Genomic DNA, 23,423 nt, shown 5'->3' with positions numbered 1-23,423 from the left:
TCATCAGTTACGAAGATTAAAAACCTCTATCTCTCAATAGATGACAGTTATGTCTTATTTCCGATTTTCCTTTGTTACCTATTGGTCCAATGGATCAAGAATAAAAATCATGCAACACTGATATTTCGTCCTAATACAGTAAAACCCTGACTAATCAGAAATAAAGAAGGCGAGTCCTGAGAGGTTATTTTTTAACTGAATTCTAAAAATCTATAACTAGGCCTACATACACAAAATACATTTTAGCAAATTGTTTTTTGAACTTTATCTTTATCAAGGTAAGAGATGTGTATTGTCGTCTGCACTATTACATTCTGTTAGCCAATTACCCGCATCACTGTGGAAAATTCTTGCTGCATACAAATAATTTTACAGTTTTTAATATGGTTTCGGTTAACTCGGGTTTCAGTTTAATGTGGTGTGGTTAAAAGAGCTTTTACTGTAATGTACTGACTTCTTCTGTACTGGTACTAATTTTCTTCAGAGAGTATGATAACAATAAATGTGACTTAAACCTCTAGGCTTGAACTTTTATTGGTAGAAGAACTCTTTCCCAAAAATCCTCCTTAATATGTGCTTAAGTGACTTACCCTCTGGGGGAAAAGAGAATCCCAGAGTTCCGATCCACTGGAAGTTAAACTCAAACAGAAACCAGACCACATTCGCCACAATCCAGTTACCCAACCAGCTGATATAGTGCAGGGGCTAGAACAAGAATTGTTGTATTACTTCATGATGGTATTAGTAGTAATAATTATCACTTAAAACCTTTTAATTTATGTTTTATTACTATAAAGTCTTGTAGTTGGAAAAATTCCTAATTATCAAGAAAAATTATTTTGTGTTATGGAATTTACAAAATTGTCAAAGTGCAGCAAACATTTTATCGGCAACCCCTCTGCACCAACAAATCTGTGAATGGCAAAGGGAGTTAAAAGAATTGTAAAATTGTAAAGAGAATGTTTATTTTATATGTAGACCTACAATTTAAGGTGAGCTTTATTCCACCAGGTCTTCGCCTTTTCACATAGAGCTAAATAAGCCACAAAGACATTAAAAATCGGCGAGGTTTGAAACCGAGCCTCTAGGATTGATGTCCTAAATCGTGACCACTAACCCCTGCCTCAAAATACCTGTTATGAAACTGTAACCAGTTCAAAACACACATATACTACTGAGACCCAAACTCAAAATTGTCTAATTACAACTATATTTTGGATAATCTTGATATTTTAAGGAAACTTACATTTTTCAAACCAACGGAATCACTTTTCTCGGGTTGAGTGGCAAAGCAGACACCTTGATAATCGTAGATGTGGACTCTACGGTAAACATTCTCGGCAACTAGCTGTTCCATGACGAATGGGTGGATCTAAAAACATTGAAATTTGAAACCAGATGTTAGAAAGGCAAGGTAAACTACCATCTAAGGTAACGTTAGCTTTGGCAGTAATGAAGAATGCAAGAACACTACTAATATCAGGAATGATATCAACATTTCAGTTTTTAAGTTCATGAAGATTACAAACCATTTTGAAATGGGACGGTTTATTACATGAAACAAATTAAATTTTCTTTACAACAGGATAACTGTTGTTCATGATACTAATAATAAACAGTACCAAAAGTTTACAACAGGGAAACATGTAAATTGAAATCCATGTTTTAGCCCCTGTGCTGTGATATAATCAAAAATAGGTATTTACCTTTTTGTCAACAGCTCGATTTGAGTTCCTAACCTTTGTTACGGCCATTTCGGCATTATAATGCCATCATCAGACGCTGAAATTCAGCTGAAGTAGCGTCATCATAGTTTGTGATGTGTTTTTAAACTATGACGACGCTAATTCAGCTGAATTTTAATGTCTAATGAATAATGATGGCAATATAATGCAGAAACGGCTGTAACGAAGGTTACAATAGATGGAGCTGTAGACAAAAAGGTAATTCATTCCGGTATGTTTTTTCCTTCGTGATGGCATTATTAACCCTAGCAGTGGCCAACCGTCGTCTGGTGACAGTATGACGTTGATGCTTAGAATGGCCAATATCGTCTGGTGACGGTATGGGCCGAAATTTTTTTAACGGTAAAAAAAACACTTACAATCAACTCAGATGAGAATAATATTTATACCATTCGAACGATCACATTCTGAACTTTCATTTGATTACATAAACAAACCCTGTAGCAGGTATATAACAATGTCACGACGATTAGAAATCAAATGAAATTTTGACGCGGCACGACTTTTGCAGCCGACACTTGGGAACTGGCAAAACACGTCTTGTTTGGCATTACCCTGCTCGGGTAATTTTCGTCTTGGGATGTTGCGGGTGGTACCACTGGATAGCCATTGATTTTATCTTCATTGTGGTAGTGATATTTATAACTAAATATTGATTGCACAATCGGTACGATTTTATGAAAACAGCTGTTTTCGAAATTTCTAACAAATGGCCAACAGTCGTCTGGTGACAGTATGGAAAATACGAATTATATACAGTGAAAGTTATTATTACTAGTCATATAATATATCATTTTGAAGAGGAAGAAATTTAGATTCAGAGAGTGGCAGCCCTGCACTCAGCGTTATTTCTGTATGCTCGCATGTAGACGACGGAAGTGAGTCATTACTGCTACAGTCTGTCAGCTGTCTTGTATTGCCATTGTTTGTGTTGTTGCCGGTAATAGTTTTATCCGCGATTTATAACTAAATATGTTATTAGTTCATAGTGTTAGTGTTAGTGAAGTGTTGTGTGTGTGTATAACAGTAATCTTCATGCATAAATATTACTGAATTGTGTGAAATAGTGTTCATAAAAGGTTGTATTTTGTTAGCATCATGTCCTAAAGTGACGATTCTGACATTCAGAGATTGTTGTACCTATATAATGATATACCCAAGGTGTTATACATTTTTATAAAGGTAAATGAATACACTACAACATGTTTATAATGGTTTGGGGGTAAAAAATTTTGTAAAAAAGTTATAGCCTACCTATACTAAATAGGCCTACTACTGTATTTTGTTAGCATCATGTCCAAAAATGACGATTCTGACATTCAGAGGTGCTATATATGCTATATAATGATTTACCCAAGGTGTTATACATTTTTATAATGGTAAATGAATCAACATGTTTATATTGGTTTGGGTGTAAAAAATTTGGTAAAAAATTATATAGGCTACTAAATACTGTACACTCCATTTTCTCGAAATGCGCAAAAAATTCAAAACGTTCTCAAATTGATACATAATCATAGGTGAAAATAACTTTTTACCATCATACTTATGACTTTTTTGGATTCTTTACTTCATTAGCTTTACAAATATGTAGGCTACATATCATCAGCCTACATAATGTTTCACAACACAAGCAAACACTGTAATCTATAGTTTAGACTTATTTGCGGTTTTGCGGTTATTGTATTATTATGTCCCTATTACGTACCTACAAAAAAAATATTTCTAACATGTTATACATTTTTATGTAGGTAATTGAATACACTACAAGATTATTATGTTGGTTTGAAGTAAACAAATTTGGTACAAAAGTTGTATACTAAGTACTGCAAATTTTTTTTCTCGAGAAATCGCTAAAATATAAAAACATTATTTTATATACGTATGTTTATAGGTAAAAAATTATTTTTACCATAAACTTTATGACTTTTTTTGATTCCTTACTTCATTAGCTTTACAAACATGTATATATCATTATTAGTATACACATATATTATAGAATTTTTTACAACATAAACTAACACTGTACGGTTTTCAATTTTTTCGGTTCTCCGTTTGTCATTATATTTCGCCCCAAAAACGTATAAAAAAAAATATTTTCCTAACATGTTATATATTTTTATGTAGGGAATTAGATTGTCTACAAAATGTATATAATGAATTTCCCATAAAAAAATCCGTAGAAAAAAATTACCGAGGCCGCTTTTGAAATTTCAAAAAAAAAATTCAAATTTTTTTATTTTTTTCACTTTACCGATAAAAATCATGTCTAAATCATTATGATATTACTATTTCTAGATTCTCCTGTTCTTTCCGAACAAAATGAATATGAGGTTGGCTAGGTTTACTTGTACGGTTGAATTTTTACGAATTTTCAAAAAAAGGTCTGCAAAATCGCCAAAATGGGTTGGCCATTCCCCACTTCTAACATTGGCCACTCCTAGGGTTAATGTTATTCTTAGGTTGTCGGTTACTCATCACTAAAATAAATTAATCACAATTTACTAAAAATGTCGAGGTATATTTCAAGTTTACATCAAAACTCATCTTCAGCCTCTATTAACAACATATCAAGTAAATAAACTATGATTTATAATGTTTGTTTATAAATTAATTAACATATGTTTGAATTATTTTAAAATTAAGTTAGTAGGAAAAATTTTTTATATGTATCTATTATGTAGATGTCACAGTTAATTTATTATTGTTTTTCCAATTTTAATTTTGTTCTCAACCTCTTCTCGAATTAAAGGTATAAACATAGGGCTGATTGTAGCACTAGGTTGGGATATGCTTCTTTTATCAACTGCCATGCAAGCAGCTTCTTTAAGATTTCTTAATTTCCAGTCTGCTTCCTGTTATTACGAGCAAACATCACGACCTATGGAGAAGAGACTAAAAGAACACCAGAAGAGCATTAGTAATCATTTGGAGAGTTATTCCAAACTAAGTGAACATGTTTTCTCTGAAGAACATAGAATACATTGGTCTGAATCAACTATGATCTACCAGGAAGCAGACTGGAAATTAAGAAATCTTAAAGAAGCTGCTTGCATGGCGGTTGATAAAAGAAGCATATCCCAATTGTGATTAATTTATTTTATTTATTTATTTTAGTGATGAGTAACCGACAACCTAAGAATAACAAAAAGGTAAATACCTATTTTTAAACATGTAAAATATATCAAGATATCAAATATTATCAACATCATAAATCAAACATTATGAAATCCCTATTAAAATACCAATCTCTAGTTACGTTAAATTCAACATAGTTGACATGTTAGTGATTTTACATATTTAAATAATCTGCTTAACGTGTCTGAACGTAAATATTCTAGAGCAGTTTCATCCAAAAAATAAATTTTAATGTACATTTTTTAACTTTCTCTACATGCTTCACATAACAAGTGGGTCAACCAATTGACACCAAAATGGTCCGAAAATAAAACTATTCTACAGAACATTTTTATTTTCGGAATTGTCATAAACTTGAGGTGAAACACTTATTTTCTTACATAATGTTTTGTGACCTGATGCTTGGATTACAATATGTTAGTGACAGTTGGAGGATTACCTCTCCAAAGAAGTAGCCAGTGTGTTCTTTGTTTTCCGACAGTATCACGTAGGCGTTGCTGTCGAGGACGAAACATTCAAAACTGTCGCTCGCACAGGTTTGGGAGTGTCGACAGTCTCCCATACTTGTCGGACACTATTGACAATCATTAAGTTAATGTCTGTAACATTTTAGTTTTACGGGGTAAGATATTAAACGTTAAATAAAATCTGAAAGCTGTGAAAACAAAAACTAATAAAACTTTCTCTGTTTGGCTCTAAAAGAGTGTTAAGACTTAACATTTATTTATGTCTATCAGCGCCACGGGCACTTTTCCCTCGTTTTTTGTAAGGGGGATGGTAAAACCCTAGATTTCTTACAATCTAACCTTTTGTTAGATTACATCATTTGATAGCCCAATGCCAAGTATAATCTGGGCCCATTAACAGTCTTGCTTGTAATTGAACCTTCAGATTCGAAAACATTTATAAAAAGAACCCTTTTCTGTGGGTTCAAAATAAAAGTCCACAAAACATAACACTGATATTTTGTCCTGATGTAGGACTACTCAGAGAGTAGGTTGATAAGTATTGTTAGTTAAAGTTTGAAACTTAAGAGTTGCCATTTGTGAGAATAAAAAAAAATTAAATAAAAATTAAAAAGACACTATGAAACTCCTATACTATACATAAACACTAAAAAGACGTTCTGTATTTATACTGCGTTTTTGGAAAAACTACATAAAAGCTAGCTGAGAGCAAAGTTTGGGGGTTATTATCTTAAAGACTCCAAAAATCTTCCGAACCTCAATTTAGATTCCATCAAACTTACACTACGTGTGATGTTCATAAAGAGGTTGTGAAGTGCGGAATGTTGGAACTGAAACCCGACCACGGCCGCTGGTGCCCTTTTATCTCCGTTTTCAGCAAAGATGGCGTTGGCTGCTGTCACCAGTATTTCATTCTTGATCAGGTTTTCCGAGCCTAGAATACCTAAAGAAAATTAACAGAGTGAATGATCTACATTGACATTTTGGACAGCTGGTAAATTAATTGGGGAGAAAATCACGTCTTAAAGTTTTGCAGCTGTTTAAAACATTGTACGTCCACATGGTATAGCTCGAGACGATTTACCCACCTATCCCAGATGGGTGACTGATATACCTGCATAATGGTTGTAGATGTTATGTTCATTTATTTATACAAAAGTAAAATCAGGAAGGGTTAAAGGGGCATTGTCTAGGCTAGGTTCAAATACACAATCCTTGGCTTATTTGTTATTTATAGATAACCATACACTGATCATTATACTAACCACTGTTGAAGGGGACAGTGTAGATGAATCTGTCAGGATCATCATAGTTTTGCTCCACTGCTCGTCTGTACCAGACCTCATCAATCGCACGAACATGGGTATCTTTAAAGTGCCTGAAAAAATACAACCTTAACTAACAAAACAATAAAAATAAAAATAAAAACACTTAAACACCAACATTTTTTCTCAAAGATAAAATTGATTGACAGACTCTAGATGGTTTGGAAAAAGATGTAAAAGTAAAAAAGGTTTGTAGTAGTTACAAGAAAAATCCTAAATTTTGATTTTTGACGTGCAAATTCTACTCCGCTTTTCACATTTATTCACATACATAAGATACATAAGATATACATAAGATATTAGTTTACACGAGTTATTCTAAATTTCATGAATATGGGGTGAATTTGTAAAGAGTTATGTGCCTGAAAACACACTTCTAATATACATGTATGAAAGAATTCAAAAAAACTGTTTTTGGCCATCAGAGGACCCAAAAACTACAATTTGTAATGTACGGTATCCAGACTAAGGTCTTATCATGAAGACTACTCTTCCCTATAGACAAATTCATCTAAACACACTCCACACTAAACTGAGCAACAGAAAAAACCCAAAACATTAAGAATAACAGATATGGTCACAAAGATAAATAAAAATACTGTGACAGATAGGAGCTACTAAATAAAAAAAACATGGACTAAAATTTTACTTTATCAGAAATTGTTAAAAAACTATTCAACCCAAACAACAAATCTTACGGTCCGGAAGGTTGATCGTCTTTTCCAGGAACATCCGGGAAATCCTGCCATCGGGTGAGTCCACTCCGGGTCGCCAGAAAAACCAAAGTTAGCCCAAAACGCTGCTTGAACTCCTTTCTACAACAAAACACTGGGAGTTAATAATCCTACATTATCGATTTAATTTTTAATAACAAATTCAGCAATCATAAAGGGGCAGCGTAAATGTTCTTGAACGGTAAAACTCTTAAATAAAGTAAACCAGAAATCATCAGGAGGTAAAATAATACAGTAACTAAATGATCAAATTCATTACAAAAATGTTCCTTGAGATATGTTGAAGAGTTAAAATTAATCACAAATGCTGTTCAGTACAGTACCGAACCAATATTACCTTAGGACACAAAAAAATACTGCTTATCCTACTGAATAATCTGAAACCAGTTTTTTTATGTGTTTCATATCCGTTTACAGTTGAAAAGGTTGATGTCGATATAATGATTTCCTCTTATTTTAAAGACAGTTTTATATTGTGCAATTAACTCTTAGTTTGTATTATGTGAGGACGAGTAATAATTTGAAATGTATTGTTTTGTTTGGTTAGAGCTTAATTCAAATTAGTTTGTTTGGTGCCAATTATAAATTTGTAAGGTGGTTAAATTTATGGCTTTTTTAGTTTATTGCTTTTTGCATTATTTATTTAGGTTGAATAAATTTTCCAAATATAGCTACAACTACACTGGTACACAAATAATTCCATAAGGAGTGTAAGGTTGACTTTTTGAACTTGTTTCTGATTGTTTTTTTAACTATTCAATCTTTTGGCATTTTATAAAATAAGAGAATAACATCATTGTCTTTGAAATCCCATAAAATATACCAAATTGAAATAAACATATTGTACATGAAATACGTTAAATTGTATATACATTGTAAATTGAAACTTACTAGTTGAAAATATTATTAACGTAAATAACAAAACAAACATTTGGTAATTAAAAATACACTATAAACACTGTAAAATCCTGTTGAACGTAAGCGGAAATGGGATTAAAACATGGCTTGGGTTGACACAGATTTATTTAAGATTAGTACATCGCCACCATGAAACAAACCCAACAATTAGATTGTGAATTTCTAACATATAATGGATTGTAAAAACAGTGTCCAACGTACCGCACGTATATACAAATTAAATATCATGAGACCAAAAAGGTTGAACAAAACATTTTAGTCATTACAATATCATTGATTTAAGAGCATAAATATAAGAATTTAGAATGAAGAGATTTTTGTTAACAATACATTGAGTTCTATGACATTGACTTCCCTGTGTTAGGAATATTTTAAAATTCATCATAGGTTAAACATTCATAGCTAAGGCTTCCTACATTTTTTCACTATGTCCTGGTTTAAATTTGGCAGCAATGCTGGATCGATTAGTTAGACAGGAATCAAATCAAACCAACTTTATTTGTGATGCACATTTATGACACACAGACACATTGAACAGAATTTAGTTTGTCACATTAAAATAAAAACTTAAGCTAATCGTATTACTTTCTTTACTATTTTACCAAAAACATTATTATCAGTATTAAATTTCAAGAAATTGAAAAAAATCATCTTATTTATGTAACAGCCTTTTAATGAAAAATAATTTTAAATGTTTTTTTATAAATTTAAATCATCTATATTTTATATACCTTCAATTATGATATGACATTATAAGATTGGATTTTCTTGTAAATCGATAATAATTATGTCTTTAAGCCAGTTGATTATGTAAACCAGTTGATCCCCTTTTCTATTAGGCTTTATTTATGAAGAGTTCAGTTATTGGTAATCTTTCACAATTTGGTTTAATATTGAAGAGCTAGTTGATAAATGTCAGCTAAAACAGCCATAATTTCCTTAAAGTGTTCTTAGGCGGATTCTATTTAAAAAAATTACATTATTTGGATTGCCTTTTTTGAAGTTCTAGAATACTATTTAAATTATTAGGTGATGTGCTACCATAAAGAAATAACCCAAAAGAAATGAAAGATTCTATTAAGGAATGATATAGGCCTACTATTTTTTAGGCTTTAAAGCTACTAAATATTTTTAGGACCAATTTTGTTCTGCTCCCTTCACCATCATACCGATTAATCGTTTTACTTGTAATGGTTGATTTAAAAGGTTTTTCTAGGTAGTTGCAGTCATGCGTACATATTCTGTCATTATTAGTCCTATAATAATCACTTTTATAATCAGTTTTCCTGTGAATCCTGTAGAGAAAAATCATATAACAATCATAAAAACCAACAGCAACAGATTATAGTAGATACATTTAACAGCTTACTCTAGCAAAACAAGTTATCATCCAGATTCATAGATTAAAAGACTAAGGTTTAGTTTGATTATGAAAACAAATCCTTTGTCCTGTGAAAGCTATAAAAAACACAATAAAACATTATAAAGCATAGTTTAGATTAGTAATGCGAGCAACAGTGATAGCTCCAACATCAGGTTACCCCTCGTCACAGTCTCGAATAAATATCTAACAAAACAGTTAATCGTTCATGCTAAAACTTACAATTAGAATTACACAGAGAAATGTATTTAATGAAGGATTAGAACAAAACCAAGCAGCCATTAAATTTATTTTACTCTCAATTTAGTGTCTCCTGTAGGGTTGTCCGTAGGTAATCTAACTGGTTCCTATCACAACAGTTAGTTTAAATAACACTAGCATCATGTTCTTTACTTCTCCCTCCACTATTCAACGCTCAGTATCGTCTTAGAATCCGTTAATGCAGGGCAAGTCGACACGCCAGCCGAGTACGAATCACAGTTTACTGAGAGTCAACTGAAAGTGAAATCAGCAAATGATAACAAACAGTCAGTAACAGTTAGCTGCAAAGTTTAGTCATTTGCCCTCTTATTTATTCCAAGGAGATTAAACAGTTATCATCTGCTAGATTATTAAAATCTCATCAGACAATATAAGTGAAAATAAATTAGTTCCAAGTTATATACAAACAATGAATAAGGAAACCAACATGATTCTTTAGAAACTCCTTCCAGATGGTCTTCTCCTTGCTTCATCACAACTGTAAAAGCTAAATTAGGTCAAACCACATAAAATGTTAAACTTTGTGAAAACAGTTAATATGCAAGTTAATATCAAAAAGCATTAGGAAGTAAACAAGGACTTGTAAATATTAAGTTTTACAAGCATACGGGGAAATTATGTCATTGTAGTACTGTAGTTGTATTCAGATTTTAATGAAGTGTCAATTATTGTGTCTAGAATTGGGATAAAAGATTTTGGAGGTTTAAATTTAGAAACACAATATTTTAATTAATACAAATTGTTATATGAATGGAGTGGTACTGGAAAATGTTAAATTAAAGATCTAATAAAGTTAATCTGACAAGTTATTCTTACAAAACCGCTTTACTTTGCAACCAAGCAATTTGTTGAAGACCTACGTTTACCTGAATTTCACCTTAAACTGAATTAGCAAGTGCATTTTCTCATAAGTTTAAAAAATAATACCTATTATTTTGCTATTAAAATAAATTTAAACAAAACAATTGAACACTTTGACCATAAAATAAATTCAAAACCTAAATCCGAGTATTTTAGTAAATTCAAAAAATCTTTAATTTGGAATGATTTTACAAAAATACTTAATAAGCCTAAATTTGTATGTATTCATTTAGGAAATCCTACTAATATTATAAATGAGAAAGTTTGGATGTATGGATGTATGGATGTATGGATGTATGGATGTATGTTTGTGACAAGTGAACGCGAAAAATACTGGTCGGATTGGGCTGAAATTTGGCATGATGATAGCTCACATTCCCGATTAACATATAGGCATATTCTTATTTCAAAAATCCTTTCGGGCTTCGCCCCAGTGGCTCTGGAGTTTCCCATGTTAACCTTATGAGAAATGGAATTATTGAATCTTAACAGCTGTTTCAACTAAACAAGTTGGTTCTGTTCTATGATGTTCAATAGCATTAAAGTTACAAGGATTACCAACAGGGTGCAGCACTATTATTTCTTTTACATTTATGACAACAGCTAATTTGCAACCAAAAGGTGAGTGAGCGTAGCGAACGAACTTCAACCTGGAGGCGAGTTAGCGTAGCGAACGAGCTAACCTGAAGGCAAGTGAGCGCAGCGAACGAGCTCCAACCTAGAGGTGAGTGAGCGTAGCGAACGAGCTCCAACATAAAGGTGAGTGAGCGTAGCGAACAAACTTCAACCAGGACGTGATTGAGCCATGCGAACGAGATAATCTTGAAAATTAAGAATTTAAACGGGGCAAAGCCCGCGGGTTACAGCTAGTAGTTTATATTAATAATTTGCTTTTTCACTGTTTCTTTTTGTTACAAAATTTTGTTAAGTACCATTTACTGTGATGATATTTTCAGGAGTTCAACTGTAAAACACAAATCACCAAACCACAACTTTATATAAATCTGTAAAACTTTGCACAAACCTAGTAATCACAGGTTTTACAACCGACACAATAAATTACAATATACAACCATAAATTATTTGAATTATTATTTTTTTAATCTTTAGTTAGGTCAGGCCTTTAACAGAGAATTACTAGGGTGGGAAAAAGCGTGTGATTGTGTTTACTTTACCTTGATAGCAAAACCATCAGCTTTGCAATGGGCCTTTGGTGCAAAGAACATAGGGTTAGTACACTACAAACAACAGTGCACAAGTACAGTTCTGATGCCTTCAAAACATTTTATAGGTATTGCAAATATATACAGAGTGAATAAAAAGCCAAGACCCCCCATCTAATATTTTTCTAAGTAAATATACAAAGATGTCCTTTTGGTGGTCGTGCAATCTCAGAAGGAAGTTTCATTTTATGATTTTGGAAATTTTGAGTGTCCCCCAAAAATGGGGGATTTTGGGGGCAACTCAAAATTTGTAATGTGAATAGCGGAGTTTGCTATATTTTCTCTGTCCAAAATGGTAGCCTGTCAAAATTTTATGAGGTTTACTCTAACATTAATGTTCTTGTGTAAAAAAGGAATTTTCCCTCCCCTCTAATTTGTTCCTAAGTAAATATTACAGATTTATTTATGGGTGGTCATACAGCCTTGGCAGGAAGTTTCATTTTATATATTTTTTTTTTATTTTGCGTGCTCCCAAAAAGAGGGATATTTTGGGTGATATCTTGAGATAGTGAGCTCTGGTGTTCACCATTCTTTAATTTTTTTCAAAAATGAGGTGTCACTTAAAGGGGGTTTACTTTAAAAATGTTAAGGTTGCCCAAAAAAACTTAAGCACATGAGATAATGAAGCTAAATTTTACAACCATTAAATTAAATGAAACACCCCTTTGAATTACAAAGTATTAAAGCCAAATAAATAAATCTGGCTAATGAGTCAAATGTAAATAAATATCTTAAGTAAAGTATCAAATCAAAAGGCATCAGAACCGTATATTTTATGTTATAGAAAGTGCAAAAGCTAATCAAGCAACTAGACTACTCCTTGCTGCTCCTGATTAAAACATGTATCGTTAATTATAGTTATGTAAATTAAATAGTAATTGTGTCCATCAATTGTATTTTGACAATAGAATAAAGATTTGTTTACAAATATTCATTTGTTATGTTAACTACCTAATTAATATTTAATAGTCTTTTGAGTTTATTTTTGATTGCTAGCAAAATCTCAAATATTTTACTGTAGGCCTACTTTTTTTTAAAACATAAAATAGCTTGTAGACTTGAGCATTTATTTTTTATTTTACAAATAAATACTATGTAATGATGTTTTTGATCTAAACAAAAATGTAAAGTACCGTCAGGATACCTTACATGAGAAAGTTGTGGAGTCCAGGGATTTCAAGTCATTTCAAATAACAATGATTCTTCATCCTAGAAAAGGATTTTTTCAGGAAGCACATCTCCCATATGTAATTTTGGAAGCTGTTGCGTGTTAATAGAAAATATCAAAGTTAACTTATATGATCTTTTTTATAGCAATTGGGCTATAATTAAGTTCACAGTTTTCTAAAAAATGCAAGCTCAACAACTCTATTTTTAAAAGTTTCTTAATTTAAGGGTAACTAATTAAAATCACTTAATTCCACTGTGAATATTATCAAACAGAAAAAGATTCCAAAAACACCATTCACCGCTAATATTGATAAATACATTTTTTTTGTAATGCTAACGGTGATTTTTTGAGTACAATCAAACACTTCCTCAGGTAAAAAAATCATTTGTAAAAAAAATAGAAAGGGGTTTTTCCTAGATTTCAAACACCCCTCCCCCATTAAATCAGTTTTAAAAAGAGGTGCAACGGCAAAATGCGTGTGAACCAACATACAAGTGCGAGGAACATTTTATTGAATATATATTTACCCCTTGTCTTCGGCTGAGGCAGCACTCACGTTTTTGTTGAACCAAGCTGTAACTTTGGCGTCAAACACCAAGGAAAGGAAAAGGGTTCGGTCACCTGGAAAAGATAAAACATTCTCACAAATAGAAAATCATAGACAATAATTATTCACATACCCATCACCAGCAAATTTTCTATAGCAAGTGAGTATTACCATTGACAATAGATGCTGCAAGTGGACTTTTTTCCTTTTGTGAAATCTGAAGACAGTTTAGATCAGTGTGTTTTATGTACAGTAGCATTCATAGATGCTGATGTTAATTAATTTTTCTCTTTTAAATTTTTTTAAGTTTACACTTTGTTACTATAATTTATGATACCAGAGGCTAAGCCGTAGTTCATAAATAAATTGTTTACTTGGTTGAGATAAGCAGATCAGAAAACAAAGCTGCTGGCTCACCCAAAAGTGATGTCAGATACAGTGATTGATGTGTGGAAATTACGTAAAAGTAGTATTTAAATATGAAAAAAAAAAAATGGGAGGGGTTTGTGATTTATTTGAGCTAATATGGCCATTGTTATGTGATTTGATGATGTAAGTTGGTGACATGATTAAACGACTTCAAAGTTAAAGGGCAAGGTAATTAGGATGAAATAAAAAAAAATCTTTCTTGCACTGATGTAACAAATCCCAGTTTTTTTCTATGTTCCACCCATCCATATACAGTACTATCTAGTTATCTAAAATCTATCTATGTACAGGTCTGCAGTTTGCATGTGATGCGATCCCAAGAGATGACTGTGCCTCTCTCCCCCTACTTTGTGGGGAAGTTTTTCTCTTCCTTGCGACCCTGGGCCCATTTATTAAGGTGACCATGTATGACAGTACAGTTATAAAATTTTTCTCTGTTTCATCCCTTTTCCCATCCTTTTCCTACTAAACAGATTTTTTCAATTGAAGTGTCATTTTAAAGCTTATAATATTGCTCAGTGACAAATGGTGGTTAACCCTTTGCGGTCGGAGTATAGGTCGCCGCCTGCCATTTTGCCGACTGCTCAAAAATGACATACTATAAGGGAAAAAAAATGAAAAATCAAAAAGTTAATTTTTTTGGTCGAATGGTGAGTATAGGTCACCGGGCGCCATTTTTCCGACTGCTCAAATGGCAAAATATACTCTCTGCAAAATGAAAAAAAAAATCGACCTCAAAGGGTTAAAAAGTGTATTTCTTAAGGGCTTCGATTACTTTGGCCTTTGATTTATTTTTAATGGATGCCTTCAAAAATCCAGGTGTTGGCGAGCAGCTTACTTAATACCGGTTTTAATGTCAGTTGTAATTTAACAGCTGATTACCTAAAAGGCATTAATAGTTAAGCCTCGGAGATGGGTTCAGAAACCTATTAAAATGTCATTTCGTGCACGGGCCCTGCGTTATTTATTCATTTCATATTTTATTTAATAATCAGAAGCTATTGGTTAAAATGCCACAGACTTAAGCTGAAAATGTATAGTAATGTAACCCAAAACTGAAAAGTTTTAAAGTCGGTGAAATAACAAAAATAAATAGTTAAATTTTAAAAAGAACTCTACATGTGATGGGCAGAATCTATCTTCAGTTCACCCATGGATATGGGCGGATCCATGGAAGGGGGGGAGGAGTGCAGCCTTCCTTTGGGGTGGTTTATGTTTTTGTTTAAATCAAAAAGTAAAAAATATTAGACAAGTTTGAATTTGACTTTAAATTATGCCGATATATAGATTGCCCCAAAATGTTTAAAGTTATTATGTTTCAAAAATTTTCATGAGGGAAGATCCCAAACACCTAGCTCATGAAAATATAAGAAAGTAACCCCACTTTTTAACTGGCTGGATCGTCTCATGACCATAAGGAAGACAAATCTTCAAAGTGTACGTTTAATCTATGACATTATACACTAATTTTATAATTAAGTTACAATTTGTATATTGTAGTTGTTACAGTCCTATACGTTCTACACAGCCCCTTTATTATACATTACATAATTTAAAAATAACTGTCAAAGCCTCTACTTTTTAATGTCCCATCTTCACATCCAAGGACGCTAGGTTCTAGCCTGGAATTGACTTTACACATTGCTTCAGGCTAGTCGTTGAGGGTTGCAGCATTATCACATGGATAAAACCTTATGTTGGTTGGCAGGATTAGATCCCAGGACCTCGGGCTCCAAAGAAAGCCCACAACCTACCACTGGACCAGCTAGTTCCCATAAAGCTTTGACTATTAGTTCCAAGTCCATTTCAGGGTGGTAAAAAGAAATAAATAAAAATAACATTTTTACTTCACATAAATAGGTACTTAACAGATTAACTCATTGCAGGGATTGTTAATGGAAGTATTTTTCCAATAAAAAGTAAGTTGTCTTTTCTTGAAAAACCTATCAATTTTATTTTCAAACAATTCAACTTACTGCGGTTAAAAATGGCGTAACGAGTCTATGAAATAGATGAAACTATAAGTGAACGGCAGGATTTAAACCTTGGTCTATAGGCCTACCACAGAAGTCCTACGCTCTAACCACTAGACCACAACCCAAACACTTACTTCTTACCCAATAAATATTTCACCACAAATACAAAGTACTACAATTTTTTCTAACCAAAACTACTCACAAATACTTATAACACGTTAACAACACGGATGTGTTGTTGATGGTGCAACTTAACTAAGTGCAGTGTCCATTTATAATCTACTTGTGGAACTTTTGCATGCATAAATTTCTGTTCCACAGCTAACAATGTGCGGGCATGCACAAAAATCTCAACAGATATTTCTACCTTGTGTAATCTACAAACATGATGACAAAACATGACTCGCTGCTCTTAAACAGTTTGGCGTAAATGGGTGATGGAGAACAATGAAATCAGCTACCAAATATTGTTTGTAGTTAGCAAAATGTTGATGTATGGAAAATCTCTGATTAACCCTTTGTCATCCTGATAAACCATGTCTAGGTTATGTGGCCTATGATTGGTTGGTTGGCTGGCTTTGCACAGCAGCTCGGATAACTTAACAATGGTTGACCTTGCTTTTCAGATGACCGGTGGTATTGGCCAACATTGTTAAACTCAAAACGCTCTAAAAGCCAACAATAGCAAAAAAAATGCTTTTTTACAACAAATGGATTTTTTTTAGCTGAAAATGTAGATGATTCGGAGCTAGTGGAAGAAAAGGTCATTATGGCTGCAAAGGAAATAAGCAGAAAAGGCAAGCCAGATGTTAAAACTTGTATCTGCAAACTAAATTTAATTTTAATTTACAAAAATTATTATCAGTTCAAATAATTTACAGGGTGGTTTTGTTTTCAAACTGACATAAAAAAAGCTTCAGCATTACAAGCTTGATTTTATTCCTTTTTACAAAATAAAATCCGCACAATCCTACATGACGTAGTGTGAAATAAATGAGAATCCAGAAGAATACATATTTTTAATATATTGATATACAATAAAGATTGTTTTCAAACCCCAATTTAAGGCATTCATGAATGCCATAGATTTTCTTAAAGATCAGTAAGTGATTTCTTTCTCAATCCAATTCATGTCCAACCTTTGACGTAAATTTATATTTCCAACCAATAGGCTACTAGGCCTATACTTTTTAAGTCTGAAAACAACTTCAGTTATGATATTATTTATTTGGTTTGAAATATACCGTAACCCGAGCGTTTGTGAAGTATATTGGGAAGAGATTCGCTAAATTACCTGAGGAACTGAGAAACAAACAGGTTCCCACTGAATTATGTTTTGTATGGTTAGCGGTAAGATTTTCCTGTACTTTCGTTTCCACTGAACTTAGTGGGTCATGCATGACATAAATGAATGATTCCGACCATGCACTAGATGAACCGGGTACTCACAAAAATACGGTTTGATCTTAGTCCCAGGCTTATCACTTTTTGTTGGCACACTTGCATTAGCTGTGGAATAGAAAAGTATAAACTGCACCAATGAAACAAAAAAGGGACCACCATTGATCAATTTGTCTAACTAAAACAAACCAACCAGTACTGTCGAATTTTGATTCCGGAAATTACTGTGTCCTTGAACGAGTGAAAACACTGGCTGACATTTTGAATACATTGTAGTAATCAACGGGACAAGCTATGATTTTTGCATCAAAGATCTATGGTTTTGCTGCAACACATCCTAAGTAAAAGCCGTTATTTTCATCAGTTCAAGATCATTTTCCGAAGACAAAAATTCAACAGTAGATTTTGACTGTAAAACGTTACAATTTAGTCTGACTTCAATACCAATGAGATTGGTTTAAATTTGCACTTTGGTAATCATGACGTAGGTAGATTCATGGTTTTGAAAATTGTTAATGCTTTTGTTATCATTGATAAAATATTGATTCAAAATGTGATCATTGACTGTGATACTTATTGCTTTGCGTTAAAATGTCATGTCTTTAAAAATCATATCTTAACTTTTATTTCAAAATCTGGATTCTGACGCAGTGGTAATTAATAATTAGCCTGCCTACTGGGAATCTATTTAAACAAAGACGAACTTAAAGCAATGTTTAACAAAGTGTAACGTCTCAACAATACACAACGTTACAAAACCAACCTTATACATTTACTTTAAACAACATTCTTAACTGTACAGTTTACACTTAAAGAATAACTTGGTTTTGATTTTTTTCAGTAACCTGTAGACTCGACTATAGTAAAATAATAGTAAATAAAAACATTATCGGATAGTATAATTTACAATAATGAAGTCAATATACCAGAACCTAAATAACAAGACCCGTATACCACTGTACACCTATTATTGAGGTACTTGTCAAGGCTTATTCTTCATTTAAGGTCACTGCACTTTTTTTTTGCACTATGCCGGACAAAACAGATTTTATTTTAATTTCTAACAGTGGCATTTTAACAAGAATGGAGCAATGTGAAATAGAGTAAATTCTGACACAATTACCTCAAAAACTTTATACTATTCACAAAAAATTAGAACATTTTTGTCACTGAAAGTAAGGTTTGAGTCTCAACTGTACTTGGCCGGAAATACTGTCAGTGACAGTGGAATATTCTACTTTTGTGAATCCAGTACACTCTCGATTAACCGATGTTGTCAGATGTAAGACTACAACTTAGTTTGACTTCAATACCAATTAGATTGGTTTGAAAAAATAAAGACATGTGAGGAGGAAGCAAGTAAATAAGATTCCCAGGAAAATGGAGTTGAGCTAATAGGTAAAAGGAGAACAAAAGAAGACCTAGAAGAAGGTGAATTAATAAAATAAAGAGGGATGTGAAAACCTCTTGTTAGAAAGCATATATAGGTTGAGTTTTCACAATTATCTTTTCAATCAAAAGTCTTGTTATTCAGTTTCTATTGTATCAACACAGCTACAATGACATGAATGACGTAATGTAGACTTACATAGGAAAGGTTCTGGGGGATACCGCGGGGGCCAATTCCACCCGGCTGATTGTGTTTTTGCAAAAAAATGCTCAACTTCCTCCTCTGGGCTGTTAAATGTTGGAGTTTCCTCCGTATCCATCCGGTATCTGCAGTAAAACCTGTAAAAATTCTAAATTGTGGAAATATGAATACAAATATACCATTGAAAGTCGGTTGAAGCAGTTTATGTTAAAAATGTATTGTTTGTCTTGCTCAACTGGTATTTACAAAAAGGAACGAGACAACCAAATTTATTTTCAAACAACTGGTTGTCACCATTAATCCTACTGGTTTGTATAATGACAAGATGGCGCATGCAATTTTGTCTCAAGCCTCAAACCAATAACATGAAGATGGCTTATCAGCCCATAACCCTACCAGACGTCTACTGTGCTTCAGTACCTAGACATTCAATGCTCAAATTTTAAAATGGGTTGTTTCATCCTACACTAAAAGACTCGAATTTTAAATTAGAATGAACATTTGAAATAAATACATGGATGGTAGCTCTTACCATTCATTTAAGGTAAGGGAAAATTTTAAGGATAAAAAGAAAATGAACTATTTTTATAATTCCTGCTTACCAGTCAGGATGGACTTTCCAATTCTTCCCTTCAAAAAAGTTCAGCTTTCCTGCAACAAACACAGTTCAATTCACACTTCAATGTGATATACTCGTAAATCAGAGCTGTTTAACGGACACGGCCGACAAACATGCGTTTGTGACACAAAAAGTATTTATGATGTAATTTTTTATAAAAACAGGGAACATTCCTAGATTTCAGAAATCACAAGTTGATCACTAAGTAAATAGAGACAGTGTACCCACACTATATGCGCTATATGCACTGCATAATTAGGTTCTGGTTTTGACTAACTTATCAATCTAATTAAGTACTGTGTATCACTTTTCCATTTTTTCCTAATAATAATGGATCATAAATACAGTAGATGTTTATTTTACAATATCATTACATGAATATCATATTTTAAAGGAAAGCCAAGTGGCTTGTTAGAATTTTTTTGAAAAGAAATCAAGTTCGAGAAAATTAGAGTCTAAATATACAACAAAACAAAACAGTAAAATGTAAACCTAATGTAAGAATTTATTCATATACCGTAGTACACTTGTGTCGCTATTGTTGTTGTTAATTTTATTTGCCTACGTTCTGTTATGCTGTATGAAAATTTTGTTCTAGACAGAGTATTTATTTAAAGAATTTATGTGCAATTAGAGATTGTATATGGAAGTGGATTATGTTAATTAATTGACACCAATTACTGCTACAAGCATTTGATGTACAGTTTTTCTTCGAGTCAATAAATTATTTTATTAGGTTAAAGAACAATTCTCTTCATTTCTCTTCAAACCTACTCTCTAAAGATGTCTTACATTTGGACAAAATATAAAGTACTTTGTTTTGTGACCTGTTTTTGTATGTTGTAAGTCCCTAGTCTTTATATTTCTAAAGTAAAATAATAATTTTAACTCTATACATAAAAAAAAATCTTTAGATGAAAATCGGTGAGCCCTGTGACCCCTTGGTAAAATCAGCGAGTTTTGCGAAGCCTTGGTAAAATCAGTGAGTTCTGTGACGCCTTGGTAAAATCAGTGAGTTCTGTGAATTCTTTGTAAAATAAGTGGGTTCTGTGACCATAAACACCCTGTTATACTACACGAGCACTCTTATTAAAGAGTTACTCACACCGACCTTTGCTCTGCTTGAGTAGATGAGTCTCCACTATACCGTCCACCTGGTATCTACCGTAATGTTCTGGTAGACTGACGACCAGAGTTAGCGGATATTTGCCTGGCCTCTCCTGGATAGGCTTATAGTAATAGTACCGCATACCTCTCATAACTCGTCTCTGAAACGATGTTAAAAAGTGTTCAGTTTCCTCGTAGAGTAAATATACTACTTTATAGTTTTTCCATTCTCGAGGATCAGCTGAAGACAATTTTAAGGTATATTTATTTCTTATATATATAGAGAGTTTGTTTTTGATGATTTTCTTCCAACTTTCAAAAATATTTTGTAATGTTAAAAAAAATTTGGCAGATGTTATGGTTTTTCTCTAGCACAAAACTACAGAAAAGTAATTTTTATTTATATATAAAATTAATAACACCAGAGTCCCCATGATTCAATATATTGGAACTGAACCACTCTGTCCCATTATCAAATTCTTTTAATCAGCCGGGAATGCAGTAAAATTGTATAAAAAATTATAACAGTGTATTTTTATAACTTTAAATGTCTATATATAGCTCCCATGATCATGTATTTTCTTGTTTGCAAAAATATCCGTGTATCTACCATAATCATATTCTTTTTCTCTTGACACAACGATCTTAGAAGAAAACCAACAGCAGAATATTAATTAATAAACTGATGGTCACAGGCTAAATGGTGATTATTGTAATCCCGGTTGACTAGACACTATTGCTAATATTTCAAAACACATAGCTTTGTTGTTTTTCTTAAGTACAATAACCTTTGACGTAAAAAAAAAATACTTGAAAAATACTTGTCACGCCATTGTATTTCTTGAAGAAATTCCAAATAAAGGAAATTGTCTATTGTTTATTGTCTATTGTCCTTTGCTTTTCAACAGATGGTTCAGATCAGCGGGACTCTGGTCTTTTTGAATTTTATCTTTTTTTAAAACTTTGTGTTAGTTTTTATTGATAACCTATCCGAAACAACTATTGTGAAATAAAAGTAACTAAATACCTAAGTTATAAAATTAACAGAAAAATAAAAGATGAACATTTAAATATTATATCACCCTTTAGTATTGCAGGACATAAAATACCAAAAAATGTACACATTCAAAATGTTGATATTAAATGCTCTTACCAATCCATCCAAATGCTGTTTCATTGGGAGAGATATTGAGCCAGTGGTGTTTCCCCTAACTAGCTTTCTGCGGAACTGTGAACATCAAAGTTTCAAGGTCATTCATTATTTCACACAGTGTACGATTCTTAATCCCACCTTTACATTCTAGGATGCTAGGTTCTAGCCCGGAACTGTTTCACACATAACTTCAGGCTAGTTCTAGAGGGTCACGGCATTATCACATAGATCAAATCCATTGGTGATTGGAGGGATTTGAACCCTGGACACCGAGCTCTACCACTAGACCAGCTCGTTTCCCACACAGTGCATGTACAGTTAGGTTTATGTAAGATATGTTCAATACACCGCTAATAAAAAAATATTTGAAACACCATGTCAGTCAGTGGCTAAATAAATATATGATTTGAAATCCAAGATTTAAAATTAATTTTGAATCAAATACCGTAACAAGTACAATAATGCTATTATTATAGTGAAACAAAACTTTTATAGAGGTTTTCAGATTGTACCTTTAAACCTTTCACATAATACCTTTCAAGTAAGTTCCCTTTGTCATGTAAGGGAAAAAATAAATAAGAATGAAAAATTATTATCTTTGGGTTTAAAATTACCATTTTTAATTACAATTTTTGACCGTAAACTACTGACAAGAAGAAGTTTCATTTCCGTGTTAACGTTGTCAGTTTTAGAATAAGAAATATCTTAGTCTCAAGTAAGTAAAACTAAACTTTAGAATGTGGTTGAAATAACCTATAACTTACGGGTAGAAAATTGTACGTTGAAAAGAAACAGTTTAGCTTAAGTATGAAATTGCACCAACAGATTTTTTTTTTAAATGGCCATAAGTTTAATTTCTGGAGCAAAGATCAATATTCTTTTGAAATCTCAAATAAATATACAAAAGAATAAAATATCTTAAACTACAAAAAGAGCAAAATATTTGTATAGGTAATAATATCTTGAGTTAAAAAATGAAATCTATACAATGGACACTTATATTCTTTCGTCCAAAACACTGGTAAAATTCATCACCCCACATAATGTATTTTTGCATTATTCTTACCTCTAACAATTTTTCGTTGAAATCCAAAGGATCTCGACCATCATCCATCAGTTCAACATCGGTCATGTCAATAGCATTGTAGTTGGGTTTTAAGATTCCTTGAAACTGAAAAAAGCACATTGATCACTTAATCAAACCAACTTTTTGACTATGATGCAATTTAATTACAATTGAATCATGAATGTAGAAACTGTGTGTTACAAATACAAAGGAATTTTAGGACTCGGGGTAAATAGTAAGACAGCTTGACTAACAATTGGCAATCTATTTTACTTCTAATGTTGTACAATGTCCAATTTGATGGGGTTCT

At 32.5% G+C, this 23,423-nt stretch overlaps 1 protein-coding gene across 6 annotated transcripts in view; it reads right to left on the bottom strand.

Moving 5' to 3' along the window:
* Window positions 1-23,423, bottom strand: part of LOC128996802 (voltage-dependent calcium channel subunit alpha-2/delta-3-like) — a 58,944-nt gene that overhangs the window by 10,241 nt on the left and 25,280 nt on the right. For 3 of the 6 annotated variants that reach the window (XM_054422278.1, XM_054422277.1, XM_054422280.1), the window contains 14 exons: window positions 23,114-23,218; window positions 22,048-22,122; window positions 20,899-21,055; window positions 19,771-19,819; window positions 19,166-19,305; window positions 17,626-17,685; window positions 13,752-13,845; window positions 12,006-12,038; window positions 7,374-7,490; window positions 6,616-6,728; window positions 6,133-6,293; window positions 5,323-5,457; window positions 1,247-1,372; window positions 591-705 (listed from right to left, as the gene is read on the bottom strand). In XM_054422278.1, coding sequence (XP_054278253.1) covers window positions 591-705; window positions 1,247-1,372; window positions 5,323-5,457; window positions 6,133-6,293; window positions 6,616-6,728; window positions 7,374-7,490; window positions 12,006-12,038; window positions 13,752-13,845; window positions 17,626-17,685; window positions 19,166-19,305; window positions 19,771-19,819; window positions 20,899-21,055; window positions 22,048-22,122; window positions 23,114-23,218 — 1,480 coding nt within the window. The remainder of the gene's footprint in view (window positions 1-590; window positions 706-1,246; window positions 1,373-5,322; window positions 5,458-6,132; window positions 6,294-6,615; window positions 6,729-7,373; window positions 7,491-12,005; window positions 12,039-13,751; window positions 13,846-17,625; window positions 17,686-19,165; window positions 19,306-19,770; window positions 19,820-20,898; window positions 21,056-22,047; window positions 22,123-23,113; window positions 23,219-23,423) is intronic. The other 3 variants (XM_054422279.1, XM_054422281.1, XM_054422282.1) reach the window with 3 other exon arrangements.

The sequence above is a fragment of the Macrosteles quadrilineatus genome, unplaced genomic scaffold, assembly GCF_028750875.1.
Source record: "Macrosteles quadrilineatus isolate MER2022 unplaced genomic scaffold, UCM_ALF_1.0 Scaffold_6__1_contigs__length_79288215, whole genome shotgun sequence".
NCBI classification, from domain to species: Eukaryota; Metazoa; Arthropoda; class Insecta; order Hemiptera; family Cicadellidae; genus Macrosteles; species Macrosteles quadrilineatus.
This window is presented reverse-complemented; position numbering and strand designations above follow the sequence as displayed.